This window comes from Spermophilus citellus, assembly GCF_964194105.1.
Source record: "Spermophilus citellus genome assembly, chromosome: 7".
NCBI classification, from domain to species: Eukaryota; Metazoa; Chordata; class Mammalia; order Rodentia; family Sciuridae; genus Spermophilus; species Spermophilus citellus.
Genome location: NC_138188.1, coordinates 164,733,589 through 164,747,570, shown reverse-complemented (window position 1 = coordinate 164,747,570; position 13,982 = coordinate 164,733,589). Strand labels below are relative to the sequence as shown.

The following is a 13,982-nucleotide window of genomic DNA, read 5'->3' as shown; positions in this document are numbered from 1 at the left end:
CAGACCAGCGGGGGCCACTCGGCTTTAGCTGGCCACGTCCTTGGCACCCACCCCACCACATGGCAAAGCTGCAGGTGCCAACAGGGCAGCAGCCGGGCCACGCACAGGCCAAGGGGCAGAACCTGCCAGGACCCAGTACATGGGCTCTTCACCAGCTGTGACCCCCCACCTATGGCACACACATAGCTGCAACCCCCACACCACTGCAGAGACCACATCACCAAGGAAGCCCCCACACACCACTGAGGAGGGCCACATGTCACCAAGGAGGCCCACAGACCACTGAGGAGCCCCAAATGTCACCAGGAGGCCCCCACCAGCCAGGCACCTGGGTTCATCCAGTGTCCACCCACCTGCTGGAGGCGCCTCAGGCCCGGCTCAGGCCTCACTCCTAGAGTGATCACAGGCCCAGGCTGCTCTCAGCTCTGGCCCCAGGCCACAGGCCATGGCAGGCCCCACAGCCCGTCCTCAGGTGACCCCCTCCTCAGGTGACCCCTCCTCAGGTGACCCCTCTCAGGTGACCCCTCTACAGGTGACCCCCTCAGGTGACCCCCTCAGGTGACCCCTCTACAGGTGACCCCCTCAGGTGACCCCCCTCAGGTGACCCCTCTACAGGTGACCCCCTCAGGTGACCCCTCTACAGGTGACCCCCTCAGGTGACCCCCCCTCAGGTGACCCCTCTACAGGTGACCCCCTCAGGTGACCCCTCTACAGGTGACCCCCTCAGGTGACCCCCCTCAGGTGACCCCTCTACAGGTGACCCCCTCAGGTGACCCCCCCCTCAGGTGACCCCTCTACAGGTGACCCCCTCAGGTGACCCCTCTACAGGTGACCCCCTCAGGTGACCCCCCTCAGGTGACCCCTCTACAGGTGACCCCCTCAGGTGACCCCTCTACAGGTGACCCCCCCACAGGTGACCCCCCTCAGGTGCGGGTGACCAGCAGAACAGCCAGGAGCTCGGGAACACCAACGTCCACTGCGGGCAGCACAGGATCTGCAGAGGCCACCCAGCAGCAGCCAGGGTGCGCCAGAAGGCCCCAGAGCAGGAGCCTCCGCCCTCCCAGCACCTAGAGCTGCCCTGAGTCTAACCCCATCCCCTGGGAACCACTGACCGGCTGCGGGCCTTCCTGACCCCCCTCCTACCCCGCCCTCCCCAGGGCTGCACGTCCTCTAACCCTGCCTGGCCTCCCAGAAGCCAGTCCACCCTGGAGCCATGGGGGCTGCAGCCCAGTCCACCCCTGAGCATGCAACGCACTCTTGTCACTCTGAAGACTCTGGGGTCTTCAAGAGCTACCACACAGAAATGGGGACAAGACCAGGGCCATACTTCACAACGTACACAGGCCAGACCAACCCAGGGACCACACCTGGGCACCAGCAAGTGCACATCAGCAGGACACCCCAAGGACTGGCCTCCTACCACGTGTAGCAAGGTCCCAGGGACGCGGCCACTGGAAGTGCCAGCCGTCCCCACACACTCCTACCCCAGCCAGGTCCCGGGGACGCGGCCAATAGAGGTACCAGCAGTCCCCGCACACTCCTACCCCAGCCAGGTCCCGGGGACGCGGCCACTAGAGGTACCAGCAGTCCCCGCACACTCCTACCCCAGCCAGGTCCCGGGGACGCGGCCACTAGAGGTACCAGCAGTCCCTGCACACTCCTACCCCAGCCAGGTCCCGGGGACGCGGCCACTAGAGGTACTAGCCGTCCCCGCACACTCCTACCCCAGCCAGGTCCCGGGGATGCGGCCACTAGAGGTACCAGCCGTCCCTGCACACTCCTACCCCAGCCAGGTCCTGGGGACGCGGCCACTAGAGGTACCAGCAGTCCCTGCACACTCCTACCCCAGCCAGGTCCTGGGGACGCGGCCACTAGAGGTACCAGCCGTCCCTGCACACTCCTATCCCAGCCAGGTCCTGGGGACGTGGCCACTAGAGGTACCAGCAGTCCCCGCACACTCCTACCCCAGCCAGGTCCTGGGGACGTGGCCACTAGAGGTACCAGCCGTCCCTGCACACTTCTGTCCTCTGGTCTGGCTGTGGGAGAATCCCCAAGTTGCTGAACTATGCACAGCAGGTGGAGGCAGCAAGGCCAGTGGTGGTGGGTGTAAAGAGGCCGGGTCCTCAGGGACAGACCCTCAGGGGCCCGTGGAGCGAGCAGAACACCCCAAGATCAGCTACACCTTCACCAGGGACCCCCATGCCCAGCAGCCCACAGGCCAGCAGGAGCCCCCACTCTTTGAGCACATTTCAGGTTCCCAGAAACGTCACCACCACGAGAAATGGGGAGGATCCATGCTCAGCGCCACCTGCACCCCAGGCAGCCCCACTACCACGGCTCTGTGTGACACCATTCGTGACATTACACGGCTGCAGTCACACAAGGTAGCGTCTTCTGTGAACCTGCTTTTCCTTTGGTGCTGGGTGTTGAACCAGGGCACTTACCGCGGAGCCACATGCCAGCCCTGTTTATTTTGTACCTTGAGTCAGGGTGCCACTAAATTCCTTAGGGCCTCCCTACGTGGCTGAGCTGGCTTGGAACTTGTGATCCTCCCGCCTCAGCCTCCTGAGCCACAAGGATCACAGGCAGGGGCCACCGTGCCCAGGGAAGTCACATATCATAAAAGAACATCTAGAGGTGGCAGCAGGAGAAATGCCCAGAGAAGCTCCCAGGTCCACACCCAGGTGGACTTCCTGGGCCCTGCATCGGACACCTTGGGCCCCTGCATTCACACTGTGGGTCCACCCAGCGCAGGGACTGCAGTGACCAGAGTCCCACCTCAAGGTCCACAGCAGTCAGGATCACACCACATCAGGATCCTGGGGACAAGCAGGGCGAGAGGGACAACCTCCAGGCCCAGGTGACACCCGGACCCCAGCACCACAGACCCTGGGTGGGCACAGGGCGGGGGACTGCTTCCCAGCAGACAGCCACTTACGCCTCTATCGACCCCGGAATGGAGGGAACCCACCAGAGCAGTGTGACAGCCACTGTCTCTTCAGGGAGGAGGAGAAGCGGGCTTCTGCCTCAGCCACCCCGCCCAGGGCGAGGGGCAGCAGGCGTGACCAGGCCTGAGCCTGCATTCCCAGGGCTCTCCGTCCTTGCTCAGCGCCTCCTGTGGCCTCGAGAAACGCTGGGCCCTCCTGCCGGCCAGCTCACACGTCACGCACACCTTGTCACTCCCCACACACGCCGTGCCACGCCCCACACACATGGCCCCAGAGCAGGCAGTGGTGGTCCTCGCCCAGCGAGGCAGGGTGGGCTACCTGTGTCCCCTCGCCCAGAGCTGGGACCCTAGAGCTGGGGCCCTTGGTGTCTTTCAGGGAGCTGTGGCCACAGGGAGGCCAGTCTCGGAGCACTCAAGGAGCTGAAAGAGGGGCGTGGCCAAAGTCAAGCCCCGTTCTCGGCACAGTGACATTGGGCGGAGGGGTCCTTCCAGCCGGGCACCCCAGCAGACCAGCAGGCACCAGGCGAAGGCAGGACCAGACCTTGGGAGGCCTTCATGGGACATCAGGTGACACAGAAACGGCAGGTGGGGCCTTTCTGATCAAACGCTAGACCCAGCAGTCACAGCTGGGCGTGTCTCTGCTCCCCAAAGTTGGTGACCCCCGTAGATGGCCGGCTACTCCCCTGTCCCCACTTGTGTGGTCCTCAGCCCTAAAGGCCACCGAGCTCCCAAGTCAGCAGCACAGGTAGGCCTCATGCTCGATCTCTGGAGGGCACCCCATGGGGGCCACGTAGGGGGGCCACGCAGGGGGGCCACACAGGGGCCCCTCAGCCCTGGCCGACAGGAGGTGATGAGCCCTGGGGCACAGTGCCCAAGGCCAAGCAGGCTTTCGCCCAGCTCAGCCTGGGGAGCCTCCTCGCGGCCAGCACCTCCGGCTTTCCTGTCTCCACACTCTCAGAAGCAGGCACAGCCTCAGTGACAGCCCTCAGAACTCAGGGCTGCAGAAGCCTCCTCGTGGCCACTCACAGAAGGGTGGCAGTAAAACCTCAGCGGCCAGCCTGCCTATCGCCAGGCGGCCGGGGCCCCAGACCCATCGTGGACACGGAGCAGGCGTCGGCTCCTGGCCCAGGTGTCTCAGGCTTCCACTTACCTCGGCGTGCTCCGACTGGCTGACCCCAGGACGGCCTGCCCGGGCCAGGGGAAGCTAGGCCGGCAATGCCCGCAGCGTCTCTGCAGTTGCACCTTGGACTGTGCCAGCCAGAAGGCCTCCACTCTGGAAGAGAAAGGCCCCGTCACTGACAGCCCTCCCCACGGTGCCCAACGATGGGCCTCCCCAGAGCTGGGCTCATGGGGCCCGCTCCATGAAAGCCCCTTCCCCAGCACGGGCTGCACTGTCCTTTAAGGGGCACACAGTGGCCTGCATCCCTCCTGCCCTCAGCAGGACATGCACACACATGACCGCCACACGGAGACCTTTGCAGCCAATGGTCCCCAGCATAAAGCCACCCAGAGCCCAGGAAGGAAGGAGACTGGGGCCCTCTTGGACACACTGATCCTCTTCAGCTCAACTGGCCCACACGTGCACACCCGTGTACTTGAGTGCAGACACAGAAACGCATGTGTGCCCCACCCTGCTGGGCCCTGGACCGCCCTCTCCAGCTGGTCTGCTCTGCAGGACAGTGGTTTCCAGAGGCCAGGAGCCCTGGAACACGGTCTGCCCTTAACTACACAGGCTGGGTCAGGTCCTCCGAGGGGTGAGGCTGGAGACACTTCCAAGCACCCTTCTGTGCCTGAGGTCCACCAGGGACCCAGGCAGGTCCTCTGTCTGTGAGGGCAGATGTGGGCACGCTGACAGCAGGCTCCCTCCCGCCCTGCGCTCGCACCACCACGTCGATGGCCGTATCACAGATGCCTCGCCGGCCCGGGGCCACAGCCTACGTCATTCTGTCCAGTACAGGGCACCTGTCCAGAGTCCAGGGCTGCTGTCCTCGGGACCCTTCCCATCTCACCCCCCTCGAGTACCCAGGAAGGCACGAGTGCACATTGAACAGGACGGAAACAACGGCGCTCTGGTGGCCCGCAGATGCTCAGAGCCAGCCCAGAGCAGAGGAAGGGGGAGGAAGGAACCCACCCCTGGTAGGGCAGAGCCACATGGCCGAGCTGGCCAGGTCTGGACCAGAGGCCTGGGCTAGAGAGACAGTGAGTGCCCGTGGGCTGGGTGGCCAGCAGCCAGGCGGCAGGCAGCGTGGCTCTGCAAGTCAGCGCCCAGAGAAGCTCCTGCTCCCACCTCCTGGTGCCCTCTTCAGGAAGCCACCAGGCCCAGAGGTCAAGCTGGCTGGACAAGGCCACAGACCCCGCCAGCAGGGCTGGCCAAGGCACTGAAGAAGTCTCAGGGGCCATGAGGAGAACCAAGGAACCCAGTCTCAGGCGGAACTGAGTCCCCAGACATACGGCCACCTCCAGACACAAGGTGACCCTCCTGAAGTCCCAGTCACCACCAGGAGCCAGTCCCTGATCTGCCACCTCAAGCATCACAAAGTGATGGTGTTGGATGTCAGTAAGTCTGGGGATGGGTCAGTAGGCAGCCAGTGCTGGCCAAGACAGAACAGTCACTTCAAACCCTGACAACACAAAATAGGGTCCGCTGCAGACATAAGGACCCTGAGTGCACGTGAGAGGTGACCAGACGGTAGGGCAGTCAGCCAGTGGGTAGGAGACAGCCAGACCACCTGCCCAGACTGGCGGGGCTGGAGGCAGGTGGGTGGGCCTCGGGGTCTGCATCTTGTTCCTGGTGGGTGGAGCTCTCTGCTCCCTGGCACCCCCTCCTGGGTTGCTGTCCCCCGACTCCTTCTGCCTTGACGTTCTGCCTCACCGTGGGCCAGAGCCACGGAGTCGACCGACCAGGGACTAGACCCCCCAAACCGTGAGCCAAAATGCACTGTCCCCCTCATAGGTGGCTGGTGTCGGTCTCTTGGTGACAGCGGCAAAAGCTGACAAAGCACACATTGAAAACTTCATTCCCAAACCCGTGGCTTCGGTAAGAGGAGCAGGTTCTACACACACGCTCACCTCGGCTTGGTCCAGAAGAAACAGGAGTTGATGGCCCACATGTGGAAGGACCAGAGTCAGAAACGAGAGCTCCAGCCTGGACGGCTTCACCGAGACCTGGGCCCGACCCCCAGGACGCACTGAGGCAGGTGGGAAGGCGTGGGCCGGGCGGCAGCAGAGCGCTCCAGCAAGGGTGCAGGCACGTGCAGGGAGAGCCGGAGTGCAGACCAGGCAGGGTGCACGCACACCCATCCACCAGGGCAGCCGCGGGGCCACGCGGGACAGCTCCACCGCACCCTCAGGGTGCATGCTCACTGGGAAACTGGGAGGGACGGGGACCGTCCTGTGGAACACAGGGGAGACCCTGCCTAGCCGGGATGGACAGCAGCTGTCCGCCAAGGGCATGAATGTCACCGTGGGTGCCTAGTCTTCATGTGGGCCTGTGATGTCCCCGTGGACGCGCAGCAAGACCATTCTCTTCTACACGTGGCCCATGAGGACTTTGGCCCTCGCAACAGCAGGCACCAGGAAGAGAGGTCACGCCTGCCGCGGCTGGTCCTCCAGGCAGCTCCGCAGGCCAACTCCACCACCACGCACCAGCGGGTCCACCAGCTGACCACCCACAACAGTCGCAGCGGAAGAGAGAGGCCCAGGTGGGGAGCCAGAAAGGGCAGAGCAGGGAGGGACTGAAAAGCCTCGGCGTGAGGCAGGAGCCAGGGCAGAGCCCTGCCCAGCAGTGCCACGGCACCAAGCCAATTCCAGTCCAGAGCTACTCGGCGGAGGAGACGTGCCTGCAGGTGGGGCAGGTGACCTGTTCAGAAGGCCCAACCAGAGACGGCAGAGGCTGCGACAGCAAGGTGGCCGCAGAGCACCAAGGAAGCCGGGCTAAAGGACGTGGAGGAGGTGCGGGGGGCAGCAGGCTGGCCCTTGGGCCGGGCCACTCCTACAGAACGGCAGCTAGGAGGAAGAGGCAGTCCAGCAGGAGAGGTTCCGGGTGCCCGTCCCTTGTGTGCTCCGAGCTCCAGTTAGGAAACGGCAGGTACCGCACATCTCATGGTGTCGAACGCAGTCCTCTCGCTGTTCCCAAGCAGGTGAGACTCCAGTTAGAGAGCGTGAGTGGGAATCCAGGTCAGAAAACCTGGGGTGCCTTCTAGGGACCTGGAGTGCCAACGAGACCTCTGGGCAGCAGCTGACCTGTCCCTGGTTCCCTGCATTGTGTCGGAGCAGAGGGATGGAAACATGTCTTGGGTTGGTTCTACCAAGTAGATTAAACGAATGGTGCATGCTCAGCAAAAGAGCAACTCCTCTCCCCAGGGACACAGGACTGCAGGACGGTCCGCACAGGGTCTCAGTGAGCGCGGAGCCTCCTGGAGAGCGGCCTGTTTCCCTGCAGTGCGCCTCAGCAGAACTCCTCTACACACCGCGGCTGTCTTTTGAAGACACGTCTTTGCTCATTTATTTTGGTTCTGGGGAGGGAAGCCAGGCCTCGTGCATGCTAGGCAAGCCTAGACCACTGAGCTGTACCTGGCCTGGGCTCGTCCTTTAAAGCCCACTAGCCACATGACTGGACACTGTTTATGACCTGAGAGAAGACATTCCCTGAGCTCCCAGCAACCGAAGTCTCCACGGAAGGCACCTGGTGCCGCGCTGGGTCACTGCGAGGCAGTGTCTTCACCTGCCGCGTCCTACTGCGTCCCTGACCCGAGGCCTGCTGAGCTGGCTGCACGGCCTCCAGCAGAAGCCACAGGGCAGCGGGGCAGCAGGCAGTCCCTGAAGGGCTTGGCTCCCTCCACCACAAAGCCCACCCAACAGCAGGTCCCGGGGCTCTGCACTCACTGTGGACCTGGCTACTGCAAAGGCAGGCAGGGCACAAGGCCAAGTCCACCCTGCACCACCTGCCCAAGCCTGAGGACGCGGGGACGGAAGCCCAGGGTTGAGGCCTGCCAAGAAGGGGCACAGCAGGCACCCCACCAGCCCCACCTGGTGTCCACCGAGCCTGGACTCTCAGGGAAAGCAGCCCTGACGGGGGGCAAGCAGGGAGGACCCTGCACGTTGTCACCACAGCCCTCCCCTAGGTCACGGGTCATGATCACATGGCAGTGCCCAACTGTGCCTCCTTGAACAGTGGCACAGACGGCAAGCACAGAAGAGCCATGTCCTCTCTGGAGAGCCACAGAAGTCCCTGTCCAAGGAAAATGAGCAGCTCAGGACAGGACTGTCCCACAGGCTGTGAGGACGGGAGGATAAGCCAGTACCGTCAGGACGTGTGAGACAGCGGGACCAGCTGGCCACCCACCCGCACACAGAAGCAAAAGCTCGCAGAGACGGACGCAGTGGGACCAGACGGCATCTCCGTCTCAGGGGTCACTGCAGCTCTGGCTTCCTCCACACCTGGCCCTCTCAGGGCGCCTCCAGGACTCCACCCGGCTGCGGTTCCCGCCTCCCAGGCCTTCTTCCTTTGAAATCTTGGTGGGCGCCTCCTTGACCCCCAACCTCAGCATCCTGCATTCCTGCAGAACCAGCCCCACATGGCTGACACCAAGTCGACTGCCAACTCCAGCAATGGCCAGGCCTCCAGGACCCTGGCTGCAGAGCCTCCGAGGGCCTGGCCGAGCACACTGAAAAGCTTTCCTAGGACCCCTTGTGCAAGAATTGTGCCCCGCCGGTCTCTTCTCAAGATCATGTCACTTTCACTCCTTTAAGCCTGAGACAGGTGTGGTGTTGCCAGCTCCTGAGATGCCCTCAAGCCATCTTTCTCACTGTCTCTGGGCAAAGCCTTTAGCATTTTAGTAGCCTGATGTCTAACAACTGCAGCTTCCTTGGGCCCAGTTTCACTCCTGAGACCAGCAAGCAGACAGATTCAAGTGCGCATTTTTTAAATCTTTCTGCTCTGCTTTCTGCTCCTGATTATCACAATTAATTTGGCTAAAAGCTGCCAGCAATATCCATGCCACCGCCTGAATGCTATGCTGCCTAGAAATTTCCTCCACCAGATAAAGAAATCCGTTGCTTTTAAACCTGGCCTCACAGAAAGTCTCAAGAGACAAGCAAATCAACTTCTCAGCCAGAACATAACACAAAGGGCCTCTAGTCCATTTACCAACAGTGTCCTCCTTTTCCTCTAAACCCTCTTGAGCCCTGTCTTCACTGCCCACAGTCCTGTTAGCATTCTGGTCTTCTGAGCTCCCACCAGAATCAGCCAGTAGCTTAAACAACCTAAAGCATTTCCAGCTTGTACTGCTAAACATCTCAAATTCCTTCCACCAATTCCAAAAAGCTCCAAAAAAATTCTGGAGCCAAGGCTCAGAGCGCTTGCCTGGCATGCATGAGGCACTGGGTTCGATCCCTGGCACCACATAAAAATAAAAAATTAAATAAAGGTATTGTGTCCAGGGCTGGGGATGTGGCTCAAGCAGTAGTGTGCTCGCCTGGCATGCGCGCGGCGCTGGGTTCGATCCTCAGCACCACATAAATAAAGATGTTGTGTCCACCAAAAACTAAAAAATATTAAAAAGTTCTCTCTCTCGCTCTCTCTCTCTCTCTCTCTCTTTCTCTCTCTTAAAAAAAAAAGAAAGATATTGTGTCCATCTACAACTAAAAAAAAAAAATTCTGATCCACACGGTCAGCAACGACACCCTCCTGGTACCAACGTCTGTCTTGGTGAGCTTTTTTGCTGCTGCACCTGAAAGACCTGAAAAAGACGACTGTAGAGGGGAGAGGTTTATTTAGGGCCCGCGGTCTCAGAGGTCTCAATTAACAGCCAGCAGGCTCCTTTCCTTGGTAGCATGGCAGAAGAGTGGGCAGAGGGAAACAGCTCACGTGGTGGCCCGAAGCAGACAGTCACCTGCCAGGTAGGACATGTAGGCCATGGCCACGCCCCAGTGCCCCTCCTGCAGCCACGCCCCAGTGCCCCTCCTGCAGCCACGCCCCCTGCCTGCAGTCACCAGTTAACCCCATGAGGAAGGAGTCCACTGACTAGGTTAGTGTCGGAGCCCAGGCACTTCCCCTCCACGCCTTCCCGCCCTGTCTCACACGTGACTTCATCCAAACACAACCAAGGACGAGGGGCCACAGAGAAGAACAAAGTGCCCCTGGAGGGCTCAGCACCAGGACCAGGGGCATGGTGCAGGGGACGCCCGCGTGGAAACAAAAGCACCGTCTCACCAACCACAACCAGTGGCCAGCAGCTCCTGCCGCAAGAACCCCAAGGGGTTCCAGCAATCCAAGTGCAGGCGGCTTCTCCTAGGGAGAGACATAGACGCAGCCCCAATGACACCCTGTCAGCCACCATACAACAGACTGGACCGTCTCCCCAGAAAGGGCCCTGCACCCATGGAAAACACCTGGAACCAGCAAAGGGAACGGAGGCTGGTGAAACGAACACAGATATTTTCTAATAATGAAAACATGGGCCACATGCAGCGCCTGTCCACACGCCTGGCCTTGGGCAGGCAGAGAAGAGGAGCAGCAGAGCTGGGGACATGTGGGGACATATCCTCAAAACAGAGCCAAGGGGGAGGCAGGAGCAGGTGCTGGCCTCCATCCACGGAGGCGGGGGGCACCCTCCCTCTGCCGGCACATGTGGTCCTGATGGAGGAGGGCTGAGATGGGCTCTGGGGGCCCAGGAGCACCACACAGCGGGTGCTTGCCTGGCCTTCCTCGCACGCCCTGGGGCCTCTGTCCAGTGGAAGCAAGCATGGCCTTGCCCAGATGCTCAAAGAAGCCCATCATTTGCCCCTGCCCAGGGAGGGTGGTGCACTCTGCCCACAGCCTGGAGGTGACCCAGCCAGCCTCTCGGGGGCTGACCTGCAACATGGCAGCCAGGGGCTGGTGGGTGGGGGGCGGGTAGGGGAAGCCTGCTGGCAGGAGAACAGGAAGGACCTTCAGCTTCCTGTCTGCACCTCGACACCCTGGGAAACAACAGGAAATACTTCCTGAGCTGGAAAGGAAGCCAATGTGCACCTAGGTTCCAGAACCACCAGGGAACCCGTTTGGACCTATCCAAGAGCCCCCAGACACACACACCAGAACCCACGGAGCAGACGCTGGGAGGCTGAGAACCAGTGCCCGCGCAGTGGGCAGAGCGGCAGGACCCTAAAGACACGGGTGCCGTGAACGTGTGCCCCTGACTAGCCAGGGCTCCGTGATACTGGCTCCAGTGAGACCCGCACCGTGGGCAGTGTGCGAGCTGCCATCCTGACGCCAAGCCTGTGGAGGAGCAGAGAGCCTGATGAGGGGCGGAAGCAGCCTGAGTGCTTTAGATCTCAAGACCTAGGTCTAAGCACCGCCTGACCACAGCCAAGCCCAGGAGCAGGGCGGTGGAGCCAGCGGGCAGGAGCTGCTGGCGGGCAGAGGGGTCTCCAACCCACTTCACACGCACTCTGCTGACAGCCAAGAGAGGAGGGCAAGTCCAAACCACTCGGCTGGGCACCCCCAGGTGGAGCAGACACTGCCGGCCACCAGAAGCTGGTCCCCTGCCCCTCCCTGCAGCTGACAAGGCAGGAGGCTCAGCACTTGCTCATGAGGGACCCAGTGACTTGGGAGCAGGGGACACATGCCCACAAAAGACAACACTGCTGGTTCTAGTCAGGTCAAAGCTGATGTCCACTCGGTCCAGCAGCAAGCATGTCAGATGTGGCACAGGACAGCGCGACGCTGGTTACGCCAGGGCTGGAAGCCCAGCTTGAGATCACAGCGTGCACCTGCTGGCTCTGGGGCCACACTCAGCCCGGGTGTCTGGGCCTTCCTCCTGTGAGAGCGTTTGGAGCGCCCACCTCAGGGGTGCTGGAGGGACACCAGGTGGAGATCAGCAGAGCTCTACAGAAGGACCACCAGAGACGTCTGTTACTCCTGGAGCAGCAACAACCTCAGCATGCTGTAACCTGCCAGCCCCTGCACCCAGGAGAAAGCCAGGCTCCCACAGGCAGGTATCGGCTCACTAGCCCACCTTTGCTTCAGTGCAATCACTCCTTTGAAAGAACGTGCATCCAGTGCAGAGGCACACTCCTATATAATCCCACTGGCTTGGGAGATGAGGCAGGAGATTCGTGAGTTCAAAGTCAGCCTCAGCAATGGCGTGGCGCTAAGCAACCCAGTTAGACCCTGTCTCTAAATAATAAAGTACAAAATAGGGCTGGGGATGTGGCTCAGCGGTCAAGTGCCCATGTTCTATCTCTTGTACCCCCCACCCCACAAAAAAGAAAGAACAGTCAGCTCGAGTCCTCCTCCATTAAACCACGGGCACCGAGCCTGCCCAGCATGCTCCACTGCCCAATGGCCCACCCATCCCCGGAGCATGCTGTCCTGGTTATCTGGTCTCAATGATCTGGGGGCTGTGAGTCCTGGGCTGTGGTGTGAGACCGCCCAGCAGCCATGCGGTGAGAGGCCTGCCAGGCCCCAGGGTGGGACCAAAAAAACCTGCCAGCATCCTGGACCCAACCCTGCCTGCTTCCAGAAGGTGCCAAGGAAGCACTTTCCCTGGGTCAGTGACTGACAGGGCCCAGGGTGCATCCACGGTCATGTGTCCACCATCCGGTCACCGTCAGTTCTTGATTTCTGAGAGAACCCGGTGCTCAGCACATGCTCGCAGCACCTTCTCCATCCCAGGCCAGTCTGCCTCTGCGGGGCTTTCCTGTGCTCCTGTGAGAACGTGTGCTGTGCGCTCACACAGCCGGGCAGCAGCGACGTCCAGCCTAAAGATCCAGAGAGTAGCCATGCCAAAGTCCTTTCCTTCATGGCCACAGGGCTGTGGCCATGTGGCTGCATCCCAACAGCTCCTCAGTGACCCACAGCAGGCAGCACGGCTTCCACTCCCACCCAGAGCCTGTCAACCCGGGCCCTTCCCTGGCCCTCCTGCAAGCCAAGCTGCCCAGGCGCCTGCCTCCAGGGCCTTTCAGAGCAGAGAGCAAAGGTCAAGGATAGACGTGAAAGTTCAGCTCTGACAAAATGCTTATAAAACTTGGTATCCCGGTTTACTCCACAAATAGCTCCAGGGAGGCCTGGGAGCAGGTGGACAGTTAGGCTGAGCACTGCCTGGGGCCTCAGGGCCTCACGTGCCCCCAGGGCTGCACACCAGGACACAGGGGGCCCAGGACTCCCAGCAAGCCCCCCCATCCTGTCCTCCCAGGGACCAAGTGACCTTTGGGCATTCCTTGGGACCAGGCCCTGATCTGTCCAGAGCTTGCCATGTCCCACATGTCACCTTCACTCTTCAGAGTGTCCCTGTTCGGCACCTACTTGTGATACGAGCCCACGTCTTCCCAATGGAGGCGAGAGCTGGGGTGGGCAGAGGCTTCTCACACCAGGGCAGGTGGACCAGGATGAGGTGGTGGCCCTGGCCCACCCTTTATTTCCACCAGTTGCACCCACAGAATCAGAACCTGCCCTGCAGCTCCACTCAGGAGGACCTGGCCAAGACCCAGCCCAGCAGCAAGGCCTGACCCAGCCTGGAAAGGCCACCGAGGCCCAGAGGAGAGGAGGGTTCCCCAAGCCCCAGGGGACACCCAGTGACTCCCACATGTCTGTGACACGAGGTGTCGGCCTTTCCAGACTGCATGTGGCCTGCGGTCCCAGGAAGGACACCCAGCTGGAACTCAGAAACTCAGATGGTGGACACAGGCAGCGCCCTGCCCCAACCTCCCAGCACAGGAGCTGCGGCCGGACATGGTACCAACTCGAGTCCACTGGGAGGGGCCTGGAGGACTTCGAGACCCTGCCTCTGAATAGAGAGAGAAGTCCAAGCGTTCACTGGACCTCTCTAGGAAGTTTCAGAGCTCACCAGCGTCAGGGAAGGGGAAGACACCTGCTGAGTCGCCCCAGCACCCAGCAGACACTCCCCGGTCCTGCCCAGGACCATGGGGGAGCGCCCTCTGGAGCCGCCTCCCCTGACTCCCACACAGTCCTCAGCAACACCCGCTCCTGGACCCCAGCACGAGCCCCGCACCCCTGACTGCCCATGACTGGACACCACCAGCCACCCTCAGCAGG

The 13,982-nt window shown here is 61.6% G+C and overlaps 1 protein-coding gene and 1 long non-coding RNA gene across 6 annotated transcripts in view; one reads left to right on the top strand and one right to left on the bottom strand.

The window, feature by feature from the left end:
- The window catches only part of LOC308653105, a 430,906-nt gene that overhangs the window by 362,852 nt on the left and 54,072 nt on the right, over positions 1-13,982 (top strand). The window lies entirely within an intron of this gene.
- ADARB1 (adenosine deaminase RNA specific B1) overlaps positions 1-13,982 on the bottom strand; it is a 107,669-nt gene that overhangs the window by 67,820 nt on the left and 25,867 nt on the right. The window contains exons 2-3 of one of the 5 annotated variants that reach the window (XM_081301479.1): positions 6,017-7,072; positions 4,098-4,220 (exon numbers count right to left, since the gene is read on the bottom strand). The exons of 1 other annotated variant lie outside the window; for it this stretch is intronic. In XM_081301479.1, the coding sequence (XP_081157605.1) occupies positions 4,098-4,220; positions 6,017-6,057 (164 nt within the window). In that variant the 5' untranslated portion in view covers positions 6,058-7,072. Of the gene's footprint in view, positions 1-4,097; positions 4,221-6,016; positions 7,204-13,982 lie in introns of those variants that run through there. 3 more of the 5 variants (XM_081301480.1, XM_081301483.1, XM_081301481.1) reach the window with 3 other exon arrangements.